At 55.2% G+C, this 20223-nt stretch overlaps 1 protein-coding gene, 1 long non-coding RNA gene and 2 other non-coding genes across 6 annotated transcripts in view; 2 read left to right on the forward strand and 2 right to left on the reverse strand.

Moving 5' to 3' along the window:
- Positions 1-5293: 5293 nt before the first annotated feature.
- Positions 5294-7293, reverse strand: LOC122432796. 2 transcript variants are annotated; one of them, XR_006266959.1, is made up of 3 exons: positions 7168-7293; positions 6530-6678; positions 5294-5505 (listed from the first exon to the last, which is right to left on the reverse strand). It is a non-coding gene; the product is annotated as an uncharacterized LOC122432796 (long non-coding RNA). The 2 variants fall into 2 exon arrangements; XR_006266960.1 differs by having other exon boundaries at positions 5358-5416.
- Positions 7294-10936: 3643 nt separating this feature from the next.
- Positions 10937-11008, reverse strand: TRNAA-AGC. The gene has a single exon. It is a non-coding gene; the product is annotated as a tRNA-Ala (tRNA).
- Positions 11009-11212: 204 nt separating this feature from the next.
- LOC122433687 lies at positions 11213-11319 on the forward strand. Its single transcript, XR_006267170.1, has one exon. It is a non-coding gene; the product is annotated as a U6 spliceosomal RNA (small nuclear RNA).
- Positions 11320-12557: 1238 nt separating this feature from the next.
- The window catches only part of PPL (periplakin), a 48575-nt gene continuing 40909 nt past the window's right edge, over positions 12558-20223 (forward strand). Inside the window, exons 1-2 of one of the 2 annotated variants that reach the window (XM_043455918.1) lie at positions 13346-13429; positions 13712-13725. In XM_043455918.1, coding sequence (XP_043311853.1) covers positions 13361-13429; positions 13712-13725 — 83 coding nt within the window. In that variant the 5' untranslated portion in view covers positions 13346-13360. Of the gene's footprint in view, positions 12764-13345; positions 13430-13711; positions 13726-20223 lie in introns of those variants that run through there. The other variant, XM_043455919.1, reaches the window with a different exon arrangement.

A 20223-nucleotide genomic window follows, 5' to 3' on the forward strand; every position in this document is an offset into this window, starting at 1 on the left:
TTCCATGTCGTCAGGTTCACAGGCTTGGAACACAGAGGGGTGGCTGCCAGAGGTGGGAGGGAGGCAGGGGCAGGGGAAGGGGAGTTAATGTTTAATGGGTGCAGAGTTTCAGTTTTGCAAGATGAGAAATTTGAGGAAGTCGTGGAGGTAGATAGCGGTGAGGGTTGCACAACAGTGTTGAGCACACTTAATGCCACTGAACTTGTACTTAAAAATGGTTAAGGGACTTCCTTGGAGATCTAAGGCTTCTCCTTCCAGGGCAGGGGATGTGGGTTCAATCCCCGGTCAGGGAGCTAGAATCCCATGTGCCTAGTGGCCAAAAAGCCAAATCATAAAACAGAAGCAGTGTTATAACAAATTCAGTAAAGACTTTCTAAATAAAAATGGGGCTTCCCTGGTGGCTCTGTGGTAAAGAATCCTCCTGCCAGTGCAGGAGACGTGGGTTCAATCCCTGATCCATGAGGATCCCACATACCTCAGAGCAACTAAGCCGGTGCACCACAGCTATTGAGCCTGAGCTCTAGAGTCCATGAGTTGCAACTACTGAAGCCCTTGTGCCCTAGAGCCCGTGCTCCGCAACAAGAAACCATCACGATGAGAAGCCACAGTTAGGGAGTAACTTCCGCTCACTGCAACTAGAGAAAAGCCCACTCAGCAACGAAGACCCAGCACAACCAAAAATAAGAAATAAATAAAAAAATTTTTAAAAAGACTTAAAATGGTCCACATCAAGAAAACCTCTAAAAACATGATTAAAATGGTAAATTTCATACTATGTATATTTTATCACGATAATAATAAAAAAAAAACCTCATTGGAGAAGTTGATAAAACAAAATAGTGCTAAATAGTGCCAGCTTGGAGAGAGAGTCCATTTCCCACGAGACTCTGTTGAGAGGGTGGTGTTGAAATGGAAGGGGAAGGAGACACCCACTCCCCTGCACCTTTCTTTCCCACCTCCGTCATGACCTTCCTTTGGCCCAAAGTCATCTGGATGGTAGGACAGACAAAGTCCCCTGTGGGGCAGGGAAGAAGGGCCCCATGTGTGAATTCCCCACGGCCGCTGTAACGGATCAGCACACTCTTAGTGGCTTTAAAAAAAAACACAAATGGGGACATCCCTGGTGGTCCAGTGGTGAAGAATCCAGATCCCACATGCATCGGGGCAGCTAAACCCATGAGCTCCCAATGCAGGGGGCCCCGGTTCGATCCGTGATCAGGGAACAAGATCTCACATGCTGCAACTAAGACCCAACACAGCCAAATAAATCAGTAAATATTAAACACACACAAATGTATTATCTTACCATTCTGGAAGCTGGAAGCTGAAATCAGTCACCCTGGGCTACAGTCAAGGTGTTGACCACCTGAGTGCCTTCTGGACGGTCTAAGAGGAGAATCCGTTTCCTTGCCTTTTCCAGCTTCTGGAGCCCGTGTTCCTTGGCTGGGGGCCACTTCCTTCTTCCTCAAACTTCCTCGTTCCCATCTCTGCCACAGTCAGGCATCCCATGGCCTTCTCTTCAGGCATGTCTCTGTCTCCAGCCTCCCTCTGCCTGTCTCTTACAAAGACATCTGTCATCAGACGCAGTGCATGTGGGCTATCGCCTCAGTTGTGTCTGACTCTTTGTGACCCTATGGACTTTAGCCCCCCCCGAGATTCCTTTGTCCATGGGATTCTCCCTCCTCCAGGGGGTCTTCCTGACCCAGGGATCGAACCCACGTCTCTTATGTCTCCTTCATTGGCAGGCGGGTTCTTTACCAGTTGCTCCACCTGGTAAGCCCCATTGGATACAGTGAAATTGAAGTCACTCAGTCGTGTCCGACTGTTTGTGATCCCGTGGATCTGTCCTCTGTCCATGGGATTTTGCAGTGAAAGTGAAAGTGGAAATGAAGTCGCTCAGTCATGTCCGACTCTTTGCAACCCTATGGACTGTAGCCTGCCAGGTTCCTCCATCCATGGGATTTTCCAGGCAAGAATACTGGAGTGGGTTGCCATTTCCCACCCAAAATCCAGAATGATCTCATCTTGAGATCCTTAATTTAATTACATCTGTAAAGACCCTTTTCTCAAATGAACTCGCGTTCCCAGGTTGCAGTGGGATAGGACTTGGACTGGTCTTCTCCGGGGGGGCCACCAGCAGCCCACTGCAGGACCCCACCCTGAGTCAACATGCTGCCCTTGGCATATGCTCTCCACCCACTTCCCTGCTCCTGTGCCCCAGAGTCCCTTCCAAAAGCCAAGTCCCTGAGCCCAAGCTCTATTTTCAGGGGGACCTGGGTGAGGATGTTCAGCAGATCAGATGTGACCTCTGCCCCCTCACCGGAGGAGGGGTGTAGGGACCAGGTGCGGGGGGGTGGGCAGAACTATAGTGCAGGCAGTCAGAAGTCTAGGAAGGATGAGGGAGGCTGGCCCTCGATGCTGGAGCCCGCACTCCAATGCTAGGAGATCAGCTCAGGTGATGATTCTGCCTGCCACGCTGGGTCAGACTAAGGGGCTAGGGATGAATGGAAAGCTAAGCCATGGGTACGGAAAGCTGAGCTTGACCTCTTCAACAGACCCCAAGGGACCCTCAGCTCCATCCCGGAGGCCCTAACTGCCCCTGCCTTGGGGAGAGGCTATGGTTCCAGGCCACTGACTGCTCCCCCACCCCAATGTGACAGTCGTCAGCCACAGGCAGCTATTTAAATTCATGAAACGGATATGAACATGTCATATATTTATGTAAATAAAAAATGTAAACAGCAAAATTAAACACGCAGTTGCACGAGCCACATTTCAAGTGCTCAACAGCTACGTGAGGCTCGTGCTGAGAAGACAGACTATTCCAGCACTTGCAGGAAGTTCCTTTGGCAAGGGCCGCTCCAAGTCACCCCCAGGGGCCGGCAGAGGCTGGGCCCTGACTCGGGAACAGGATGGACTGGGTGGGCGTGGAGCAGGGACCCCAGGGCCGGGAGGAGGAGGGTGTTTGTCCAGAGCCGACTCGCGTTGACTCATCACTTCCGAGGCCCAGGCCCGGATGGGGGATTAAGCCTGAGCCGGTGACCAGAGGTTGGCCTGGGGTGGGGAGGGGGTTAGCCTGCCGTGGCTGGGCCTCCTGGGTCCAGGGCAGGAATGTTTGACCTCAGCAGAGAGAGTAGACAAAGGGCCTGGGCAGGTCCAGACTGGGTAGATAGGCCAGCTTGCCGAGTTAGGGGCAGCTCTAGTTTAAATCAGAAATGGTCAAAACATCTGCTGCTTCACTTGTTACCACCTAGACTTTCCTCCCCGTGAGGCTATGGACCCCTGTCTTTCTGACCCCATCTGCCTATCCAGAGCCTGGCAGTATCATTGTTCCTCTGCCCACCTCCCCATGGATGAGCAGTTAGGTCATTTCATTTCTCTTTTTTTTTTAATCACAAATAATGCTTTTAATGATTTAGTTTCTTACAGTACTCATATGACAGAAACTGACAAATCCATGTTGTTGTTGTTTAGTCGCTAGGTCATGTCTGACTCTTTGCAACCCCATGGACTGTATAGCCTACCAGACTCCTCTGTCCATGGGATTTCCCAGGCAATTATGCTGGCGTGGGTTGCCATTTCCTTCTCCATTCATTTCTTTAAAAAAAAATTTTTTTTTTTTTGGCCGTGCTGCATGGCATGTGGGATCTTATTTCCTTGACTGTCCTTCGGGATATTCGAGAGATGCCGTGATCTCCCCCTAGGGACCTCATACTCACACTGTCTCCTCATTCCTACCCTACTAGCTCCCTGAGAGCCCCCTGCATTGGAAGCACAAAGTCTTTTTGGTATGTATTTATTTTGGGCTGTACTGGGTCTTCATTGCTGCCCGGGTTTTTCTCTAGTTGCGGCAAGTGGGGGCTTCTCTCTAGTTTCGATCCCTGGGCTTCTCGTTGCTGTGGCTTCTCTTGTTGCAGAGCACCGACTCTAGGGCACTCGGGCGCAGCAGATGCAGCTCCCCGGCCCCAGGGCACAATAGTTGTGTCGCATGGACTTAGCTGCTCCACAGCATGTGGGATCTTCCCAGATCAGGGATGGAACCCGTGTCTCCTGCATTGGCAGGCGGATTCTTTACCACTGAGCCTCCAGAGAAGCCCCTGAAAGCGCAGAGTCTTAAACCACTGGACTATCAGGGAAGTCCCAGGTCATTTCATTTCTTTATGTGTGGTCATCAGCTTGCTTTTCTATCCCTTTCTCTTCCCAGACTGGGTTGTTCAGGCTGTATCTTGCTAGCTGCTACATCCCCAGGATGGGGAACTAGGTAGGTGCTCCATTAATGGGAAGCACGCTGGGGGCAAGATCTTCCCCTCGGGACAGGGACACCTGGTTCCCAAGGAAATATTAGTGATGCTTGGGAGGCAGGGAGGACCAGAGGAGGGAGCTGGGGGTCCCTGCCTCCAGCGAGGGGCTCCAGCCACCCACAGCCTGGGGTCTGGCTGCTTTCTTCATGGTGTCTTGGGGCCCGGTCCATGATTTTGTCTGCCTGCGGTGCTCCATCCTTGGGGATGTTCGAGAGATGCCATGATCTCCCCCTAGGGACCTGATACTTACACTGTCTCCTCATTCCTGCCCTACTAGCTCCCCAAGGGCAGGAACCTGTCCATTGTGTTCCATTTGTATCCTGAGCACCTAGAACAGGACTTGTCACATAGTCGATGCTCAATAAATATTGAATGATGGGACAACTGACTCCCTTCTCTTCCACCACAGTTCTGACTCAGGACCTACTAGCTCTGGTTGGTCCTCCTCTGGGGACCTTCCCTGGGACCACGGTACAGTGACCCTCTCAATCACACCATTCATTCATCCAACATGACACTGGGCACCTACTCTGTGCCCAGCACCTCCTGCTGAATGGTGGTTGAGGTAGGGACAAGGGTGCTTGCTCAGACCGCAGGGTTTAAATCCTGAGTCCCTTCCTGACCTTTCTGAGTAAGCATTGAATGCACTGAATACCTTGGAGCTTCAGTTTCCACATCTGAAAAGTGGGGAGAAGAAGAAGGCCAGTTTGCCCTCTTTGTTGTGGTTCCACCACTGTGTGCTTGTGTCAGAACTTATCAGATGATACACTTGAAATATATGTACTCTGTTGTATGTCTATCACACCTCGATGAAGCTAGAAATCAGTGCTAGCATGCTTCCCCGAGCAAGGCCTGGCGTACAGTAAATGCTCAACAAAAGTCGTTATTTTCTATCATTATTACATGTTTTATTGCTGGGAAAGATTGAGGGCAGGAGGAGATGGGGATGACAGAGGATGAGATGGTTGGATGGCATCACCGACACAATGGACATGGGTTTGGGTGGACTCCGGGAGTGGGTGATGGACAGGGAGGCCTGGCGTGCTGCGGTTCATGGGGTCGCAAAGACTCGGACACGACTGAGTGACTGAACTGAACTGAATCCTTTTAAGGCCCTGTGGAGCAAGTGCCAGAATGTCCACAGTTTTGCAGATGGAGAAACCAAAGCTCAGAGAGTCGAAGACATTTCCCCAGGGTCACACAGCTAGGAAATAGAGGAGCGAGGATTTGACATCTTAGTTCACGGGCTCTTCCCAATTTTACGGATGGAGAAATTGAGGTTCAGAGAGGTTAAGCCGCTTGCTTAAGATCACACAGCGGGTTATATGGCTGAGCCAGATTTCAGACCCAGTTTGGTTTCAAGCTAAAGTTTGATTTGACTTTGTGTTTTGTCCCCTGTGGCCCGGCCTGTCCATCACTCAGGTCCCCAGGTGCAGGAGGGAATGGGGTCCTGACCTCCTGACCTGAGCCATCCCAGGAACTGTCACACACTGGCCCCAGAAATGTAGCCCCACCGGTCTGGGCAGCGTGGGCCCCTTAGGGCAGGGAGGAAGTAGGCTTGGTCGTGGGGAGGGGAGTTTTGGAGTTGGGTTGGGCAGCCTGTCCTGCGGTGGAGATCCCAGGTCTGGCAGAGCCAGTCTGGCCCCAGGACCCCACCCAGCTCCACTCTCTGCCCTGACAGCGTGACCTCCTCACTGCTCCATCTGAGAGGCCCAGGGATGGGCTTGAAATGAGGCATCCAGAGATGCAGAGTAGGTTGTGCCAGCAAGCCATCCAGGGTTCACCATGAGGCTCAGATCTGCAAGATGCTATGAGGGTGCAATCTGGCTGGGCCAGAGGGGCCGTCAGCCTGTGGGTGAGGCCAGGTCCAAGAGGGCCCCTGCTGAGCAGAGGGTTAACCCCTCCGTGGCTGGGTCCTGTGGAAGGGGCCAGGGTGGCCAGGGGCAGTGGGGGCTCAGTTGAATAGCCACCGCTATTTAACCACTGGTCAGGAGCTGTTCCAATGTTTTGAAGCAGACAGAGTCATGCAGGTACACGGCTCTCCAGAGGGGGCCAGCAGGAAGGTCATCCAAGCCGCAGATTCCCCCTTGGGGGGCATCAGGGTGGGGCTCCCTGGCAGGCAGTGGGGAGGTGGCCAGGATGGGGCAGCTTGCCTGGGGCCCCAGGCGGGTTCAGGCCAGAGGCACATTCCTGGGGGATGACTCGGGCAGGCAGAGTGGGTGACTCACCATGGACCCTCTCCTGTCTCTGCTGCCAGCGGCCAGCCTCCTCTCTGGTCCCGGGGGGCTGTGGTGGGGAGCTCACCGGCCCAGGGCTGAGTGTGAGTCAGCCCATCTGGACTGGACGGCCAGCATGATTTTCCATCCATTGCATTGTTCTGCGAGGAAAGTAAATACATGTTACAAAACATGGGGTGAAGCCGGGCCAGCCCCCTCCTGTCCCCTTGGAGGGCGGGGAGGAGAGGGCCCTCCATGCCATGCCATCACAGAGCACTGGCTTATCCACATTTTACAGATGGGGACGCCGGGTTCAAAGAGGTTAAGCCACCAACCCAAGGTCACACAGCTGGGCAGGATCCAAACTGAGGTTGGCCTCAAGCTACAGCCTGTGGGTTCTTCCCCGGCGGGTGTAGACCGGGCCTGCCCATGTGCTGCATCTCTCTGCTCACAGCTGTGTCTCTCAGGGCAGCCCAGAGACCCACAAGCTTTAGCATCCCCGGGGGAGGGGGGGGGGGACATGGGGGTGGGGTATGTGCTTGTTAGCATGCAGATTCTGGGGCTCTAGCCAGACCCACCAGCTGCAATCTCAGAGGGGGGCCCTGGAATCAACATTTCTGAATGTCCCCCAGGTGGAGGTGAGGCCTTACCCCTGGAGAATGGCTGTCTCTCCACAGGAGGGCCGGGACTGTGCCCTGGGAGGAGAGACTCTGTGGTAAAGAACCAGCCTCCCGTCCTGCACACCCCTCTCTCTGCGGGAATGCTGCCCTTCTTGTTTCAAACTGGTTCCCCGAAACACCTGAGCCAGCCAGGGAGTGAGCGAGGGCCTCTCCAGCTTCTGGGGAAACAATGACAGCAAACAGGGAAGGTGTGGGTGACCCTTCAGATGTGGTGGCCTCCTGGGAGACGGCCGCCTGGCTCAGCTCTAGGCAGGGGACGGGGTTCAGGGGCCAAAGGTGGGCCTGGTTGCCAGGGAACAGAACGGCCCGGAAGGTACCATCCCCTCAGGGTGAACGTCAAGTCAACCCCCCGGGGAAAGCAAACACGCTCCCCGTGCCCCCGCCCCACAGCACAGGCAGAGTGGATGAGTCACTTGGCATACGAGGGCTCCTCAGAACCAAGCAAATCCCATCTGCCCACAGGAAGATCCACAGGGGCCAGATCCCAGCTCCCACCTCATCCGGCCTGCCCACGGAGAGTCGTGCACACGTGTGTACACACGTGCACACACATACACACACACGCTGCATCAGCTCAGAAACCCAGATTCTAGAGGCTGGAGGGAGGAGGGATGGTGAAGGACAACTCAGTTCCTCCCCAAATCTACTCATTCTCCCCGAAGCACTTGGGCCAGGCCCAGCTGAGTCAGCCCACGAGGGTGGAGACGGGTGGGGGTCCAAGAGCGCAGGGCCAGAGCAGGCTATGCCAGGAAGCAGCCCAGCTGGCACTGGGCGTCTCGGGCCTCAGCGAGCTTCCCTGGAACATAAGATAAGAGGGCTTCCTCTTGGGAGGGAGGGTCCTCGGGGAGTCAGTGGGGGTCTCTGGGGAGTGTCAACTGCTGAAGCATGTTGGCCACATGCTGTGTTGCCTGACATGGAGTCAGTGCTCAATAATGGAGAAATGGCATTAATATCATCAATGTCACGTAACATCAGTGCCACAGCTGTTAACTGAGCTATCAGTTAGCTAACATCAGCTATCTAGCAGCTGACTATCAGCCTGCTCACCTGGAGGTCCCTAGTTTGGTTCCCTCCCAGAAGCCAAACTTCACTTTTCTAGGTGTGGGGAAAGAGGATTTGGAAGTTGGGAGAAGTCCGGAGTTCTGAAACAGTTTAGAGTTCCTGTAATTGCCTGTAACCCTCAGCCCCATGAGCATGGGGTCTCCACCTGCAGAGGTCAACCCCTCCCTCAGGTCAACCCCATTTGTGGGACCCTCACTCAGGGCCAAGGGGCATGCCAAGTGCTTAACACATGGGATCTCACCTAGGAGGTGGATACTATAGTTGTGTCCATTTCACAGACAGGGAAAACTGAGGCTCGGAAGGACAAAATGACCTGCATACAAGCTGCAACAGCTGAAAGGGACTGGATGAGAATGCCACCCCAGGGCTCCCCAGGCTGCCACCCCCACCCCATCTTTGGAGCCGTGATAAGGTTCATCTCCCTAGACTCATCCCAGCTGGCTTTGTAGTTGTTGTATCTTTGTCTTTTGCCTTAGACTGTCAGCAACTTGAAGGTAGGGCGGCTTCCTTCCTTAACATGGGTTCTACTTTGCCCAAATGTTATATCTCCCATAATCCTTACCAACTAGTATCTTTCAATCCAGTAAGGAAGACTGACAAGGAAGGAGGTTAACACCACAAAGTGTAGTGGACCCTCACAGAGGGGCATGAAGTGGGGAGTGGAGGCAGGGAAGGGTATGGGAAGTGGGAATGCCAGGCTTGGGTCATTTTGAAATGAGTGTTTTTAAAGTAACTGAAGGACTTCCCTGGTGCTTCACTGGTTAAACTTCTGCATTTCCAATGCAAGGAGTACAGGTTCAATCCCTAATTGAGAAATTAAGATCTCACATGCCACATGGCTGAAAAATAGAAAGTAACTGAAAAAAGCCATTGAAAAATTAATCCAAGCACATACAAAAATAATATCCAAAGGAAGTTTCAAAAAATAAGACAAAATCCAAACACTATGAAAGAGTGTACAATGAACATTCAGATTTGTCTCCTGAGGGGACTCATGGCTAACAGAGTCTTGTGGATCCTTCCAGAAATTTTCTCTACATACGGGCATATATATTCTCTGCTTCTCTCTCACACTTTGCTCCTGGCGCCTGACAACGAATTCCACATCGCATTCATTTCCAGGTGCATGGTCTTCTCAGTGTAGAGGCGCTCTGGGTTATTTAACCACCTGATCCCCATCCCAGTGGCCATCAGGCTGTTTCCAGGATCTCCTCCCTAGCAACGGTGCTGCTGTGAATGACCCCAGTTTACCCTCCAAGGGAAAGGCAGTCCAGAGAAGGAAGGAAAAGAGTTTCCATGCAGAGTTGTGCCATAAAACAGGGGGTTGGACAGTATTCCCTCCTGAGCCCTTTGGCTCACTTGGGGGCACAGGAAGGGGTCCACGCCGAGCAAGTTTTGTCCTGACTTCAGGCCAGGTCCCTAGACCCCAAGTCACCCCCACCACCACCACCACCAAGCTGTGTGTTCTGAAGCCTTGGGCTCCTCCCTGACACCTATTCGCAATGGACTTGTAGTCTGGACTTATAGTCTCTAGGTCTCCTGCATTGCAGGTGGATTTTTTTTTACCATCGGAACCACCAGGGAAGCCCAATGCTTGTAGTGGGACTCTAGGTCCCAACCCCACTCCCACCCCCGGAGCTAACCTCAGACTTGGAGAGGGAACTCCCTTCAGGTTGGAGGGAATTGCTCAAGCCTTCAGCTGTCTGGTGGGGAGCTCCCCACCTAGAAGGGGCATCTGATAGAGAAGCTGGGGCAAAGCCAAATTCAGAGAGGAAAGAAGGGTTAGGTGTGGCTGGAAGGTCTGTACAGGGTTCCCCATCTGAGAGCTGCAGGCAAGATCCTCGCTCCTGGTTTCTCATAGAGGGGCCAGGGACCACCAGGGGGACTTGCTAAAAGTTTAGACTCCTGAAACCCTTCCTGAGCACCGCCCCCCAACCAGGAACTGGGGGAGGGGATGTCACGCCCCGGAATCTGCATTTTACAAGTTCCCCTGGGGAAGCTGAGCTGCTGCTCCTCCCAGGGTTCTTTATCCTTTTTAGGCCTTCAGATCCCAATTTGAGGTTGTCAATGTATTATTAGTAGTATTAGTATGTGTCTTTTCCCCCTCCCTTAAGAGAAAGGTCTTTTACTGTTTTTTTGTTTTGTTTTTCCCTTTCCTCATCAACGTAGCAGAACCAGGCAGCCACGGCTGGGAGAATGCCCATATCTGTGGAATGAGCCAACGAATGAGCCCACTGAAAGCGATAGACCCTCACCCTCAAAATGTGCATTTGGACACACACACATTTTAAAAGCAACTGTAGGAGGATCCGCAGGCCCCCTTAAGCCCACCATAGATACCCCCTAACAAATAAGGTTTTCCCAGAATCTCTGTAGCACTTCAACACTGAAGTCCTGTGATGGCAGGGACAACAGATGACCTAAAGCAGCTGTCCCCAAACTTTTTGGTACCAGGCACTGGTTTCGTGGAAGACAATTTTTCCAAGGACGGGGTTGGGGGGATGGTTTCAGGATGATTCAAGCGCATTACTTTTTTTTTTTAATTGAAGGATAATTGCTTTGCAATGTTGTAGTGGTCTCTGCCATACATCAACATGAATCAGTTATAATTATATATATATCTCCTCCCTCCCCATAATAGTAAACTCTCTCCTCCCAGTAAGGAGAAGCTCCTAAATGGAGGTGCCGGGCATTGAACCTGGGGCCTCGTGCATGCTAAGCACACGCTCTACCATTGAACTACACCCCCACTACTACACTTACTGTGCACTTCATTTCTATTATTATTACACCAGCTCCACCACAGATCATCAGGCATTAGATAGTGGAGGTTGGGGGACCCCATGGCCTACAGGACACTGTTCTCAAATGCTCTGGGGTCTGGGGCAGGAAAAGCCTGTAGGAATCAACTTCCCTGTCAACCTCTTTATTTTTTAAATAAAAAACGGCTGGGGTGCTCGCTTCGGCAGCACATATACTAAAATTGGAAGGATACAGAGAAGATTAGCATGGCCCCTGCGCAAGGATGACACGCAAATTCGTGAAGCGTTCCATATTTTTAAACTGTAAAGCCTCAAAAAAAAAAAAAAAAAAAAAAAAAACGGCTGGGGAAGCGACTGGCCTGGGGACTCTGGATGCCCGGTGGGGGGCGGGGGGTGCTCTGCCTCCTTCCCTCATCATTGCTCCCCATCTGAGCCCTTTGGCATCCCCCCCTGAGGACTGCGTGCTCTCCCTCCCAGCTGGGCTCAGAACCCTCAGTGCCCTCCAGAGGGACGCTGAACGCTCCCTGCTGTCAGGGCCCCACTCTGGCTCAGACCTGGGTTACTGTCTGTCTAACTGCAGCCTTCTCCGCGGGCACACACTGCACCAGGGCCCCCGCGTGACTGGCCTCTGCTGGCACAGATGTAACTTGGCACATGGGACTGTGCGAAGTGTTGTGTGAATTATCTACAGGAATCCTCTATGGGGTGGGGTGCGGTTGTTACTACTGTTTGACAGATAAAGGAAACTGAGGCTGGGAGCGGAGAGAAGCCTTGCTGAAGAGTCAGCTGACCGTTCATAGCAGCAGGATATGAACTCAGGCAGGCGCACTTCGGCAGTTCCCAGGTGGCTCAGAATCCGCCTGCCAATGCTGGAGACGCAAGGTCCATCCCTGGGTCGGGAAGATCCCCTGGAGAAGGAAATGGCTACCCATTCTTGTATTCTCACCTGGGAAATCCCATGGAAGAAGGAGCCAGTCCATGGGATCGCAAGGAGTCCGGCACAACTTAGCGCCTAAAGAAGGCGCACTCCCAAGCTCCCTTTTCCCAATTGCGACCGACAGTCGTACCACCTGAGAGTAATTCACTAGCTATCGGGGCATAGAGACCCGTCCGGCTTTCCCATCTGACTGGGGGCCCCACCTGGGTGTCAGCCAAGAAAGGGGAGCGCCGGGGCCCGAGAGGGGCATCCGAGAGCCGGGTGAGGGTCCTCAGCCTGGGGCGCGTGCGCCAGGCCGGGAGTCAGGGGCGAGGGGGGCTTCGGAGCGCGCTCGGGAGAGCAGCCAGGACGCCTCCACCCGCCTGCCCAGCTTCTCGAGTGTCCAGACTAGGGGGTGGGGTGGGCCGGGTCCTCCCAGGACCCCGTGTCCCCACCCCGGTTCCAGGCCGGGCGCCCAGCTTGCTCCGGCCGGGCTGAGGGCTCGCCTGGAAGCCCCGCCCACCCGGCGCCCCTCCCCCGGGAAGGTAAGCGCCACCTTCTCGGGAGCGGCGTGGGGAGCCGGGGCCTGCGGGCGCCCCGCCCCCCGCGAGTAGTGACCGGCCGCCGCCGCCGCGCCGCACTCGGGGCTCCCGCGTCGCCGCCCGCTCACCTGCGCCCGCTGCCCGCCCCTCGGTGCGCGCCGGGGCCTCCGCAGCCCAGTGCCCAGCCCCGCGCAGCGACCGCCGCCCCGCCCGACCGCCACCATGAACTCGCTCTTCAGGAAGAGAAACAAAGGCAAATACAGCCCCACGGTTCGGACCCGCAGGTGAGGGGCCGCGCTGGGCCGAGATGCTCGGCCCGGGCCGTGAGGGGAACGGCCGGGCCTCCGGGGTTGCGGGGGCTGGGAGGGGGTGCCCATCGCCCTGGGAGGCCCGCGGGGCGGGGAACCCAGCCTGGAGTGCGCGACGCGCCGGGACCCAGGCGCCGGAGGGCCACCCGTGAGCTGGGAAGCACGGCCAAGGTGGGAATGGAGGTGGGCCGCGGGCGCGGAAGGAAAACACGCTGTTTGGCACCAGAAAGTTCTAGGAGCCCGGAGAGCACTGGCTTGGGCGCTTTAGAGGGCAAGGTACTGAGGTGGAGTCCCGGCGGGGGTGGGGGGGTCGCCGCGTCCCGCCGTCGCCCTTGGGCCAGGGGTCCTCGCGGGCCAGGAAGCACCGCCCGGGTGGAGAGTGGTTTGTCCGGCGGACGCTACACCCAAGGGTGGGGGCAGGGGTGTGTGCAGGGACAGAAGCACCGTCTAGGGGCGCAACCACGCGGCGAATTTGAGCTGGAGCGGGGGGCGTGGCGGGGAGCGTTCACCAGCGCTTCTTGGAGGGGCGCGCAGGTGCTTCTGGAGTCGGGGAGGCGAGAGCTGAGGGGACGGATGGGGGCGGGGAACGTGCCACCTGCAGGAGGACTTCCCGGCACCTGCCATTCTGAGCTCCAGAGCCCGGTTCGGAGGAAGCTGTGGGTGTGCGGTCGGGTTGGGGGAACCCGGGCTGAGGCACCCCTGGCCCACACCCGCTACCGCACCCCGAGGTCTGCGCAGCTCCTGGGAGGGCGGTGGGGCCTTCTCCCTGAGTGATTTCTCAGGGGCGTGGCTGCCCCCAGCCCCCGCTACCCCCCCATCCCCGCAACCAGCGCCGAAACTGGCGGCGTCTCTGAGAGCCCTCGGTTCCCAGGGCCGCCTGGGAAGGGAATGACATGTCTCGATGTGTTTGCGTTGAAACGGCAGCCCACGTCCGCTTGGTAAGCCTAATGTATTCACTTAATAACCGGTTTAGGGGAACCTCAGTGGAGATGCTGAGATTGAGGGAAGGGGCAGGACCTCAGACCCTTCCTTCGCCTCTCTCTGGGGAAAAGCAGGCAGGGGCTATAGCTGGGAGGGAGCCTTTATCCGACAAGGGGCTTCAGGCGGGTGGGGAAACTCAAAAAAAATTGTAAAGCTCACCTGCCCAAAGTGCCCTCACCTGAGACCCCCTCCCAGGTCACAGATGAAGGCGAGGAGACCCTGGCCTGCGCTCCCACCCTGACCCTGTGGTCCAGCCCAGGCAGACCTGTTTGACAGGTGCAGGCGGCCTGGGCTTGGCCTGGAGAGGGTGGGCCCTGCATGTCTTTGTTCAGTCAGTTGCTCAGTTGTGTCCGACTCTTTGTGACCCCGTGGACTGCAGCAAGCCAGGCCTCCCTGTCCATCACCAACTCCAGGAGCCTGCTCAAACTCATGTCCATCGAGTCAGGGATGCCATCCAGCCATCTCATCTCAGCCCTCACCTGAGACCATCTGAGATGTAGAGGGTAGATCCTCCATGTCTTTGAATTCCAGGCTTTTCAGAAACTCCCCTCCCCTGTGATCCCACTGCCCCTTCTCCTCTTTGCGTTGTTTCAAGTTCAGAAGCATTTCTTTCCCTCCCCTCCCGGGATCCCCTGCCCCCGCCACACACACACACAAGCCTCCCTGGTCTTTCCCAACCCCAGGGATTGGGCAGGGCTCTGCACGCCGCTCCTCAGTGGCCAGGTCCAGCTGGCTCTCAAACCCAGCTGGGGTCCCGTCCAGTCCCTGAACTGTTCTTTCAGATGTTGCACAATCGGATGCTCCGTGCCAGCCGGGGAGGGCTGTGCTGTTCTCCCCCCACCAAGACCGGGGCCCCTCCAGTCCTCCACACACGCACACACCCACGCACCAGGAGATGGGCCAGCCTCGCCCTGCTCTCCGCCTCCCTCATCCCTCTGAGCCTCCCCTTCTTCCAGCTCTCCATCTGTCCAGTCCCCCAAGGGCTGGGCTTGGACCTAACAAAAGGTTACAATGAATCTGGACAATCTGGGAGGGTCTTGGCCTTCCCAGCAGAGGGAAGGAAGGAAGCAATTAACATCCTTTACAGCTTCGGGGACTCAGGGTTAAAGGGCACGGGTCCTGCACTTCGCAATACCCCTGGCCCAAGGCAGCCACCGCTGCCCCTGGCTGAATGTGTGATCTCAGCATGGAGGCCTCTTTCTCCAGGAAGCCCTCCCCGATTCTTCCCAGGATGGGATGAGAGACCCTTCCTTTGGGCCCTGTGGCCTTGCACAGTCACAGCCCTGGGTTGATGCCAGGTGACCGTGGTCTTGCCAGCCCAGCATCTCCATCTGCCTGTTCCCCTTGGTGGAGACAAGTTCGTGGACCAGATTGCAGGGTCGAAGGTAGCCTCTTGAGTGTTCCCCAGTGCTTGGCCCTATAGCTCTAAGGTGTGGTCGCTGGTCACAGGGTGCTGACCCCCAAGTTACCCTTGCACCCAGAGTTTTATGGGGGCCTCCTCTTCTGTCTGGGGGAGGGCGGGGTTGCCAGTGAGATTAAGCATTGAGGTGGTCAGTCAGTTGAGGACCTAGCTCTAGTTCCAGAGAGGCTCAGGAAACTCTCTGAACCTCGGTTTCCTCATCTGCAAGGCAGGCCTGGTACTAATATCTTCCCCGTGGAGTTTCTGGGAGGAGCCAACGTAGCAATGGAGAGGATGCCCCGGCACATAGGAGGTGCCCAGAGTGAGGGTCAGCATCCCTGCCCCCAGCAGAGGGGATCCGGGAGCCAGGACTAGTGACTCACACACAATCCCTCAGTCACAGGCTTTGGAAGGCACAAGTGAACAGAAATTCGTGAATGGAGAGCCCCTTAGGAGAAAACTGCCCCTCCCTGTTTGTCAGCCTTGTAGCAGCTGGAACTGGGTGTGAACTCCGCTGTTAATGCCGCCCTGGTTTCTAATGACAGGTGTCAGAACTGGTGTTCACACCTGAGCTAATGACAGGGTCAGGCTGTGGGTGCAGGTCACCAAGGATAGTGTCCAGCTCGGCGGGGAGGGCCTTGACGGGCCCTGGTCCTACTGCCCTCCTTGGGTGCTGAGAGTACAGTCCTGGCCAGTCCTTGCTCCCCAGCTGTGCCACCTGGGGAGAGCTGCGTGGCCTCTCTGAGCCTCTGCTTTCTCACCTGTGGAATGGGCATAAAGATACTACCTGCCTGTGAGGATTAAATGAAATGATGCAGGGAACGGGTTGAGAATTACAGGAAGCCTCAATTCACGGCAGCTATGATGGTTATAACTGTTGGATAAATTTGATTAGGCACCGGCTATGTGTCTGGGATTGAGCTGAATGCCGTGATGGACAGGCCGTGCACCGCACAACTCCTGGGGTGCCATTTCGGGGAGTAGGGGTGGCTGTGGAGGAGACGTTGACAGTCTCTCTACAGTTGATGGAATTTTGCTTAATTACCACTATGGTTGCAGGTCTGTGTCGTGGCGGTGATGGGAACCGCTGAGAGTTTGGTGGGACATACCCTGGACAGATGAGATGTCCAGCCTGACGGCCCTGTTGCTCCCCAGCTGGTCTGAAGAGAGATCTGTCAGGCTTAGGGTGGAGACCTGGATTGTCGGGGAGGACTTCCTGGGGAGGTGTCTGACCTGTCATTGCAAGGGATGGATGGTTAGACCCAGCTCTGCAGTTGGACTGAACTCTGCCTGTGTTTAAATTTGGCAAAGAAATTTGGCCTCGTTAGGAGCCTCAGCTTCCCCATCAGTAAAATGGGACTAATTTTGCCTGTCCACCCAGATCTGGGTCCCAGTGAGCACCCAGCAGCCTGGCCTCACTTCCTGACCTCATCTAGGCAAAGTCCTACAAGAATGGCCCAGTCCCAATGGGGATACCCTCTGGGGGAGGCAGGGCCCAAGGCTTTGGAGGCTGGTGAAAGGGGCGTCTGTCCTCCTGGAAGCTAGCTGGGGTACCCTGGGCTCCTTGGTGATTAAGAGCGTGTCGTCCAGGTGTGGGTTCAAGCTCCAGCTTTGCCTCTCCTGAGCTATGTGACCTTGGGCAGGTCACGAAACACCTGAGCCTCAGTTTCCTCATCTGTGAAATGGGAGTGTTGCTGCAGCCATCAGCTGGTGAGGTCGCTAGTGGCTCAAGAGAGATCATGCGTGTGACAGGCCCGGCTCCCAGTGAGGCTCAGTAAGTCATGGCAGTGACCGTGGTGACAGCACACTGCCGTTAAAGATGAAAAGTGAAAGTCGCTCAGTCGTGTCCGACTTTGTGACCCCATGAACTATACAGTCCACAGAACTCTCCAGGCCAGAATACTGGAGTGGGTAGCCGTCCCCTTCTCCAGGGGATCTTCCCAACCCAGGGATCAAACCCAGGTCTCCCTCATTACAGGCGGATTCTTTACCAGCTGAGCCACAAAGATGAGGATGGTGCTAAGAAGAGAGCTGACCAGGCAGCTGGGCTCCTTCCAGCCGTGGAGGCTGTTGCCCCAGGGGCATAGGAGGTCAGCTGACTCCCATTCATTCACCCCAGCATTCATGTGGACCCCCCACACACACCTTAAAAAGACACATGGAGAGACACACCTGCATGCATTGATCAGCGACAGCTGAAAAGCTGGAACAGTCTGCAGGAGGGCCCTGTCAGCAAAGTTCACCTCCCACTACGCGGGTAGTCAGAACTGGAGTGATCCGCCCAGCCGTTTCTCAACACCTGCTGTGCTCCCAGCACAGCCATGGATGTTTTATATATGTATGCATGTATATATATAAAATCTCATTCTGACACCGAGCCCGTAAGGCTGCTGGTGGTATCCCATTTCACAGAGAGGAATGCTGAGGCCAAGAGCAAAGGCACTCACCTTGGGCTCACAGCTCACACATGGCCAATGCTGGGGCCCCTGGAGAGGGAAACTAGGGCTCCCCACCTCGACCTGGGGCTAGTGCTGTCTCTGGGGACTGCCCCAGGCCCGATGGTGGAGTCGCTGGGTTTTGTATCCTTGACCCCGCCCAGCAGCCCTTTCCACTTCCCCTCTCTCTGGCTTTGCCCTCGCTTGCCCAGTGCTCTTGGCAGAGGGAACAAGACCTGGTGAATTAGATTCAGCACAGACTGGAACTGAAACATGTAACAGTGGCTGCTAGTGGTGGCATTTCAGGCACGATCAGGGAGCTCCTCTGGGGACAGGGAGTTTTGTGGGGAGAGGCTTACCTCAAGTCATACCTTTTAGGCAACACTCCTAGGTGAGTGAGGGGCCTCTGGAGGGCCCTGGGGGCTGGGGGAGAAGCTGCCTTTGAGAACATGTCCAAGGTTCTTTGTCAAGAGATTTCTGGCTCCTCTCTGCTCCAGGCAGGGCTGTGTGGGGTGTTGCCAGCGCCACCTGCCACTCTCCAGCCTGCCTGCCTGCCCTGACCTGTCTTAGGAATGGGGAGATGGAAATGGCCCCGGTCTTTGTTCTCTCTGCTTTTGATGGATCTTCTGTCTTCTGTCCTCCTGAGCCTAGGGAGTGAGGCCCCCGGTGCTCCTTCCTGCCTCCAGGCAGACTGAGCCCTGCCCTGGCCTCTAGGCGCCCTGCCTCCAGAGCAGGCAGCCCTGCTGGGCCCCCAGGCCCTGTCACCAGCGCCTCTGCAGCAGCCGATTCACCGTTCCTGCCTCTGCCCCATCACCCCACTCCCTCCTCCCCGTGGCAGCCAGGGAGCTCTCCTTGTTGTTCAGTCACTCAGTCAAGTCCCATTCTTTGTGACCCCGATGGACTGCAGCATACCAGGTTTCCCTGTCTTTCACCATCTCCCAGAGTTTGCACAAACTCATGTCCATTGAATCAGTGATGCCATGCAACCAACCTCATCCTCTGTTGTCCCCTTCTCCTACCCTCAATCCTTCCCAGCATCAGGGTCTTTTCTGGTCAGTTAGCTCTTCACACCAGGCAGCCAAAGTATTGGAGCTTCAGCTTCAGCATCAGTCTTTCCAGTGAATATTTAGGATTGACTGGTTTGATCTCCTTGCTGTCCAAGGGACTCTCAAGAGTCTCCCTGCCAGATGCCAGTCTGGTCCTGTCCACCCCTCCCCGCTGGTTCATCCCACCCCAGGCTTCCCTTTGCTCTCAGGCCCTGGGAACCGCCACCCTGCATGCTACAAGTGCATTCCCCTCTGCTTTCCATGAGCGTTCCAGCCCCTGAGCCTTTGCCCATGCTGTTCCTCCTGCCTGGAATGCCCTTCCCACCCCTCTGGGCTCACTTCTCTTCCTCAACTGGTCTCTGTTCCTTTGGGAAGCCCTCCCTAAACCTCTCTTTCCCCAGGCGGATCCACTTCCTGCATTGTCTCCCCCATCTCCTTGGTCACCCTTATCTCAGTGGCTGTTGGGTGGTCTGATGGAGATGAAGGTCTGTCTGCCCCAGAGACTGGCAGGGTGGCACGTTTGCTGAATGAGTGAATGAATGAATGCGGGTGGCCCTGGGGGCCTACAGAGATTTCCCCCTCCTGAAACATCTCAGGCTGATGCAGACACACACGCTCACACACAAGACATGCACGCATGCACTTGTTCCTACCAAGAAACGGGCTGGGTGGGTGGGGCTTTGATCTAGTGGAGAAGAATAAGGGGGCCTGAGCAGAGGGCCCCCTGCCCCCACTCCCTTCTTCTCTGTGCTGCGTAAACAGGCTGCAGCAATGCTGTGTGACAGATGCAGAGACAGTGGAGGCAAAGGTGGGGGATCAGCAAGGGTCACGAGATGGCGAGGTGGGCGTCCACGTGCACCAGCCCGCGGATCCATCACAGGGTGTGGACAGAGCAAGCTAAGGACACAGACAGCACATCTGTGTGCATTTATGAACATTCGTTCAGGGACTTCCCTGGTGGTCCAGTGGCTGAGACTCCGAGCTCCCAGTGCAGGGGGCCTGGGTTCCATCCCTGGTCAGGGAACTAGATTCCGTATGGTGCAACTAAAGACCCCACATGCTGCACCTGAGACTCGGCTCATCCGAATAAGTAAATGTTAAAAAAAGAAGAGACAGAGAGATCATAGTAACAAAAACACTCTTTAAAAAATAAAAAAATTTTAGAAATTCATACAAAGCAATCCCATGTATGTTTATAGATGCAGACACCAATATGTAGTGAAAGTTTAAGACAGGCTTAGGGAGAAACCTGTGTAGATCACAATAAACTGTGGGAAATTCTTCAAGAGATGGGATTACCAGACCACCTTACCTGCCTCCTGAGAAATCTGTATGCAGGTCAAGAAGCAACAGTTAGAACCAGACATGGAACAACAGACTGGTTCCAGATTGGAAAAGGAGTACGTCAAGGATGTATCTTGTCACACTGCTTATTTAACTTATATGCAGTGTACATCATGCGAAATGCTGGGCTGGATCAAGCACAAGCAGGAATCAAGATTGCCAGGAGAAATATCAATAACCTCAGATATGCAGATGACACCACCCTTATGGCAGAAAGTGAAGAGGAACTGA

Source organism: Cervus canadensis, chromosome 32 (genome assembly GCF_019320065.1).
Source record: "Cervus canadensis isolate Bull #8, Minnesota chromosome 32, ASM1932006v1, whole genome shotgun sequence".
Lineage (NCBI taxonomy): Eukaryota > Metazoa > Chordata > Mammalia > Artiodactyla > Cervidae > Cervus > Cervus canadensis.